The sequence below is a fragment of the Ceratosolen solmsi genome, unplaced genomic scaffold (genome assembly GCF_000503995.2).
Source record: "Ceratosolen solmsi marchali unplaced genomic scaffold, CerSol_1.0 scaffold27, whole genome shotgun sequence".
Lineage (NCBI taxonomy): Eukaryota > Metazoa > Arthropoda > Insecta > Hymenoptera > Agaonidae > Ceratosolen > Ceratosolen solmsi.
Genome location: NW_011948426.1, coordinates 3,359,876 through 3,367,804, shown reverse-complemented (window position 1 = coordinate 3,367,804; position 7,929 = coordinate 3,359,876). Strand labels below are relative to the sequence as shown.

Genomic DNA, 7,929 nt, shown 5'->3' with positions numbered 1-7,929 from the left:
ACGAAGACTCCGGTCTCATTGCCACCTGTCAAGCGTACGCCTACCGAACCTTCCTTTTGGAAAGTTATGAATCGGGGATCGGGCCTGGACGAACGGGTCAATTAATTTCGTTTCTCTCTCTCTCTCTCTCTCTCTATCTCTCTCACACACACACACATTATTTTATTATTATGTTATTTCATTATTATGTTTTTCTTTTTTTTTCTTTTTTTTTTTTTTTCATACAAAAATCTAATGCGTGATGGCGGCGATACTAGGCCATTGGCGAAAGATAGAAAAGGCGAAGATAAAAATACTCACACTGGCTGCTTTGTCCTCTGAATAAGAGGATCGTCCTCGTACATCTGCCTTCTCGAGCTGTAGTAATCTGCAATCGAAACGAAAGTCATCTATTGAGTCACGCGACCAATCAAAGCACAAGTTAACTCCACCAGCGTCGAAATAATAAATCAGATATTAACCTTCTGGCCTTGGTGGCGGTGGCCTCGGTGGCTCCTTGTGCGCCTGTGTCGGCGTTGCCGGCAGGTCCAATTGGCTCAGCGATACATCCATTAAGGGACCACGCGAGCGACCCCTCGGTGCCAAGTTGCTCTTATCCTCGAGTGCCGCCGCCTGGGCGAGGGCCTGTCGCGTTGGCGGTGGCACATAGAGGTTCTGACTGCTGTAGCCCGGTTGCGCGGACTCGGCGGCTTTTGGTGGATCCGCGGTGCCGGGACCGGGCTCGCGGCTCACGACGATCGACAGCCGATCTTTGCTCTGTTCCATCAGCTTGCGCGCCTCCTTAAGGCTCATGTTTTCGGTCTGGAGACCGGCGATACGGGTGACAAGATCACCGGGGCGGGCACCCGTCCCCTCGCGGGTCACCTCGCGCACGTAAAGTCGACAGCCAAGTACGATCCCGAAGTCATCCTTCTTGCTTGGCCGTGTGAGGCTCAGCCGATGACTCTGGGGCCCGGATATTTGGCCTGGACTCGGGGGCGCGGTGCTGGTCACGGCTCGTCTCTTCACCACCAGCAGCACCGTGGATCCCGAGTCCCGGAGGACGCGCACCGCGGCGCCGTAATCCGCCCCCTCCAACGATACTCCATTCGCCGAGATTATCCGGTCGTTCACTCTGTGCACCATCGAACATTATCGATATCGATTAGTACCGCAAATTTTTCAACGCAAACTAATTAGATGAGATAGATTTAATGGATATTACAGAATGGAAAAGTCGGATGATCGTGACCATGACGAAACGGGTCTGCGATTCATCGAAACGAATAACAATCATTCGCGCGAAAGATAGGAACGAGGAAAGATAGATAGATAGATAGATAGATAGATAGATAGATAGATAGATAGATAGAGAGAGAGAGAGAGAGAGAGAGAGAGAGAGAGAGAGAGAGTAAGAGAGACACGAGCTCGATTCAATAGCATTATGTTGAGTGATAAATAAATTATCCAAAAAGGTTTTAATAGCGAGGGAAAAGCTTTCTGTCGATGAGGTGGAAAATAATAAGAGGAAAGTAACGAATCTCTGTATCGTAAAAGAAAATTACGTTCCCGTACTCTTCTCCACAAATATGTCTGTTCACATGCATCGTTTATCTCGTGATCTTAATTCATATTACCAGAACGATTGCTTTCCTCTAAAAACTTTATACCACGGAGAAATGAGAAATCGAGAAGCGGAAATTAATTGAGCGTAAGATTCGCAAAATAGATAGCCTACAAAATACTGCTACTGACGCCATCACGACAGCATCTTTCCGCATATTCAATAATACGTAATTATTTCTTAAACTATTACCACCGTATAAAGTAAATAATCTATTAGAAAATAAAGCTATACGATACATGTGGAATATACAAATTCTATTTATCATGGTAAATTATATAAGAAGGGTAAAATTCGCGAGATCGTTCACTTACTGGAGCTTGCCCTCAGCAGGACCGGCCTTGAGGACATCGGAAATAGCGATGGCCGGGTCACCATTGGTGAAATGAGGATTGTCACGACCTCCAGATACGGCTATTCCAAAGCCGTAGCCTGGGACCCTCGTCACCGTAACATGATGCACCTCCCATCCTCTATCACCACCACCAACCTGCAAATTGTTTTATCATTTAACGATAACGTTTCTTATTATCACTACTATCTAAAATTATATATATATATATATATATATATATATATATATATATATTATATGCTTATTTATCTATTAATGTATGCAATTTAAAAAGATAATATAAAAAAAAATACATATATGTATATATATAATATATCTTATATTTTACTTTTTCAAAATTAATTTACACAACCTTTTATCGTTTGTCTAAATTAACTTGGAATTAAAATACGATGAAGAAGAAGCTACACATTATGCAGAAATACGATATTTCGTAGAAAGAAAAGATATTTTCGTTCCAGAAATATTACCTTCAAAATACTCAACGCGACGACTTAATTAAAAGTTTAATTTTCATCAACAGCTTGCTTATCAACAGCTGAATAATATTTAATTACAAGAAACAAAACAAAATAGTTATTTATCGATTTAAATGCATTTTCATATATTATATAATAAACAAATGATGAAATAAGTTTAATTATCATCTAGTGAAATTTTATTTTAAAAAATTGACGAAAGCTCATAACGAGTGACAGCACAGTCATGAAAACTGTTTCCTACGTCCTTGTCAACATTCGTTGCATCATAGATCTGTACAGATATTTCTTGCTAACTTACTGGCGCAGTATCTTTCCAAATCATGTGCGCATTTTCTCTACTATCACGAATTGCAACTACACACTCGGAAATTTTGATCGCACATTCCGCTCTATCTCTCTCTCTCTCTCTCTCTCTCTCTCTCTCTCTCTTCTTACTTTCATTCGCTTTATAATATTTACAAATCTATTATCATACGTGAAAATTGACAAAGTTAATATATATATATATATATATATATATATATGCTCTCGCATTTTTAATACAATTTTTGTTAAGAAAACGCATAAGATTCAAGTTTAAGTGTTATACAGTTGTGTAATGATTTTTTTAACTATTGCATCCAATGATATTTTTCTATTTCTCATTCTCAATCATTGTATTATTATTGATTAGACTAACAATAATCCACTGTTAGTCCCTCTTATGCTCAATCCCAGTCCAAAATTGTCAACAAATTTATTTATTTTTTGTTATCACTTTTAAAATAACGTGACTTACTCACTTATATTACTTCCACATTAAACGAATAATCTTTAGTTCTTTAAAGTTCGATATATTCAATTCCCCTTAACATTTCATGTTACTCCAATGGCTATTCCATGCCTGTCAATCGTTTCAATAGTAACTCATTATACTCATCGTTACAATTTCATCTGCAATAAATCTTCTAACATACTATGTAAATTTAAGTGATTGATTTGTAACTTTGCAATAAACAGTTTAATTATATTTTGTGCTATACCTGATATGCTATATTGTATTTTACGTTATTTTTATTTACAAATATCATTCCAAGTATTAAATATAGATAAAATTTATAAATATAATGTACTGAATTAGTTAAATAAATTTAACGTATTATTAATTCTGAAATAATTATCATTACTAATTGATTTACAATTTTATATAAAATTTTGTAAGAAATTCTCATTTAAAATACAAAATCACTTAATATAGTTATGCTTGCTATCTAATCTTTTGTGTATAATTATTATTATTATTGTTTTTGTAAAATTGTCATGATCAAGATTTGAATTCACGGTAGTTAAACAGATTAAGAAATCGTAAGTCATCAGAAGGTTCGAAAAAAATTTTCTTCGAATTAACCATTTACCCTGTCACAAGATGCAAATAGATTCTGCAAGACATGATCCTCTCTACTTTAAAAGAATACAAAAGATCATTGTTTTAGTTATTTTCAAGGCTAAATAATCGTTAAGATCGAATATCTGTCTGTCAAGATAGCACAACATTCTTGATTCTATAACGCACGGAATTTAATTATGAATTGATCGGTTGATTATCAATCACTTAATTGATCAGTTAGGTAAATGCAGACTTCCTTTCACAAAGCAACGATATTAAATTTGTTGGCAAATTATGCTATCAACATTGCTTACCCAACATATTCCCACGTATCGACTCCTACATCTCATTCATGAATTAACATTAAATTATTATCAACAATAATAATACAATGCTAAATCTAAATAATCCTAGGATGTATGCATAATTCTTTGTAAATTATTCAGCCTTGAATTGCTAATGAGGTTAAAAAGGATTATTTGCAATTTTCCGTCAAATGGATTGAATGCGCGACTCTGTTAAAACATTTATCTTTCGTCATGCGAATTCTTGAGAGTTCCTTGGCATTAGCTACCTCGCATGCTTTCTAATTGTTAATTACGAATTATGGATTTTACTTGGAATATTCTTCAGTTGGCCAAATTACCACACTTAAGCGCATAAACCTTCTGGCTAGATCTAGATAGAACTATATAGATCAACAGGAGAGATCGCTCGCGAGATTACTACTAATTACTACGTGAACACATTTCGAGATGTAAATGGCTAGAGATCATTTAAATATATGTAGCTTATTACTTCAAACTTTATTTTAAACTGAGCTGACAAATTATTTTAATAATCTAATGAATATCATTTGTATCATTACATTTGTAATATGATAAGTGTCAAGGCAGACACAATAATCAAACAAAATTTAATAATTATAATCAACCGTATTTGTTGCTTATAAAACCCTATAAAATTTTATTTACAATACTCATTTTATAGTCAATTGACGGCATAAAAAATATATTTCTTCTGCATTATAGCTTTTTTTTTCATTAAAGTGCATCAAATCTCGAATTTCGTAGCTTATATAATAGAAAGTTTGTTTTATTATTGCGTACGTGAATGAGATATCAGAAACAATAACCCCATAATATGTATGTAAAGCCATCAATAATTCAGCGATAAACTAATCTTGCTATTTAATAATCATAAACATTGTATATTACAAATAGTAGAATACATTTCTTAGATATAATATTAATGTATGCAATTTAAAATGACATCATTTCATCATGTAAAAATTATACATAATTGTATAAGAGTTTCAAAACTTGACTTTGATATCTATTAACTGAAAACATAAACTATATGTTAAATTATTTATGCCATACAAATATATACAAAAGATAAGGACTTTTTTTATTACAATGATAAAATAAAGTATATTCTTACATTCGCACAGACACCTTCTTCTATCCTTCTTACATGCTCACATAAATATATAATAGAAATTTTGCAGTGAGTGTTAAAAATTTTATTATTGATCAATTTTTTTTTTTAATTCCATATATCATTTAACGCGTTTGAATGTTTTAGAAAATTAGAAATATAAAGATATTTAATTCAAAGTATTTTATGTACAAAAAAAAACTTGGAACCATATCTTCAGCATTTTTTCGTTTTAATTTTCATTACTAATTGTATTAGAAAAGTACTTAAAAAAGTTATCGAAGGTCTATCTAATTATATTAATAAATTGTTTATACGTAAAAGAACTGCGTGTACATGCATATAATCTACATACATCTTTCAAAATATTAGTATTAACTATTATGAAAGATGATACTTACAATAACTTGAAAATATAAGTTTACAATAAATTTTATTCGTTTAAAATTAAATTATCTATAAATATCTATAAATAAATAACCGTATATATATATATATATATATATATATATATATATATAATATATAGATGAAATGCTGTTCAGTCTATTTAATGTTAAATAAAAAAACTGTAAAAACATGTATTACTATAAAAACCATTAGTATACAGAATTTTAAGTAAGAATATATTTTATAAGGAGATATATATAAAGGAGATATATTGCCTGCATGAAAGTAAATATTTTTGACATAAAATATGATGCTTTCACTTTTTAATCATTATATTATTATAACAAAACAAAACAAAACAAAAAACAAAAACAAAAAAAAAATCAATTCGAAGAAAAGTTTTTTTTTTTAATCGCTGCTATAATCATACACACCTATCTCTAAATTTTTATCATATTCAATGTTCAAGTGTGGTAATGTATATGAATTATGTAAGCTAAATGAATTTGATTTGTAAAACATAGCAAAAGATATTAGAATTTCACTTTTACCGCAATGGTTACAAATATAATAATTCTTATAAAAGTCAGTGTTCCGTTACCAAAATGAAAGTTTTAGAGAGTTGATAGATTGCTTAATAAAAGCTATTTCACGCCTAAAATAAAAACGTATTTATCACAGGGTACAGTAAATAATCTATATCTCAATGACTATTAAATGATGTAATGCGTATCTTATTCAAAATATAGTTAATAATTGCAAAAATGCTTGAAATGACACTTTATTCTCGCAGCACTGTCTAGGTGAAATTAGAGAATCAAAAATTCATGTGAGTCATAGCATCTGTTAGATATTTATTGCTCGCCTAAATCAAATTATATCTATGGAGTATATTTGTAATTTGTATAAGTGTAGTTCCATGTTGGAATCGAGTATTGATACTATCTTATGAGAAATTTCGTATTATTTTTATAAAATATCTGTGCGTGTACTAGTTGAACTGAAAGAATAGTTGTACATTCATGAAAGAAAAAAAAACAGATTAGATAAAGTATATTTCTAAACTAATGTAATTAAAAATCTATCAGGGTTGAGCGAAGTTTACGGAAAATCCCATTTCATAAAAATAGATTTTTTAAATAAAAAAAAAAAAAAAAAAAAAAAAAAAAATCACTTCTAACTCGACAGTGGAAATGTTGAACATGATTTATGCAGATAATTTATTGAAAAATCAAAAAATCATAAGCAATATATCTTCAAAATTGTATACATTATTTAAACGATGCCTCACTATGCTTACTTGTAATAAAATGAGATATCAATGAAAATTCGACAACATGATGAATAAAACATCAATCACAATAATCTGCATGCAATTTGTTCAGTTCCAACAACTTTCCGGACTCACCATTATGTATTACGAAAAATTAAAACAAAAAACAAACAAAAAAAAATGTTTAAGGAAAATTAACTGAAAAAAATAATTATATCTTATCATAGTTAAAACAGTCTAATTTATAAAATGATGTAAAGAAGCACACAGTGAATGCAGACAATCAGTAAACAGAGACAAAAAATACCTTTGGAATACCTTTGGAAGTATCGTTGAAACAATGAATTGAATATGAATGAAAATCCAAGAATTACAAATAGTCCCAAAGCAAGCAAAGATGTTTGTGCTAATATATAGTAATATGACAATTATATGATATCTCGTTAATAACGGCATTAATAAATATTGACAAATACATATACATCAGCGAATGATAATAGAAAAAAAAAAAAAATTTCTAAAAAAATGTTAACGAACACGTATGAAAAATCACATACGTTTACGGTTGATTTAATCATCGAATCACATTTTTCCTTATTACAAAAATATTCTTCCTCGATAATAAAATTCATAATTATACTTTAAACGAATAAATAAAAAAAGCTATGCTTATCGCAATCACCAACGCAATTAACGTTTACCACTACTATTCAAGCAATGACGACAATGTCAGAAATGTGAGCAAAGCGCATGGATTTCCATCGGAATGCGCGGCATGCGCCACCCGACTTAACAATTAATTGAAAAAGAAATTCTACAACACCGAGAGAATGGATATCAAGAGCGGAATAATCTATTTTTCTTCTTCTTCTTCTTTTTCTTCTTCTTCTTCTTCTTCTTCTTCTTTTTATTCTTCTATTTTTTCTTCCTTTTTTTTTTTTTTTTTTCTATCAATGACGGAACGCGACGAGCGGAAACACGAGCGAGGCGTTGTTACATTGTCGACGATGCACAAGAAAA

The 7,929-nt window shown here is 31.5% G+C and overlaps 1 protein-coding gene across 1 annotated transcript in view; it reads right to left on the bottom strand.

Annotated features, from left to right (window-relative positions):
- The window catches only part of pyd (zonula occludens-like protein polychaetoid), a 54,134-nt gene that overhangs the window by 7,080 nt on the left and 39,125 nt on the right, over positions 1–7,929 (bottom strand). Inside the window, exons 3-6 of the mRNA XM_011500779.1 lie at positions 1,918–2,093; positions 462–1,114; positions 301–367; positions 1–84 (exon numbers count right to left, since the gene is read on the bottom strand). The exon at positions 1–84 is cut by the window's left edge and continues 64 nt beyond it. Coding sequence (XP_011499081.1) covers positions 1–84; positions 301–367; positions 462–1,114; positions 1,918–2,093 — 980 coding nt within the window. The remainder of the gene's footprint in view (positions 85–300; positions 368–461; positions 1,115–1,917; positions 2,094–7,929) is intronic.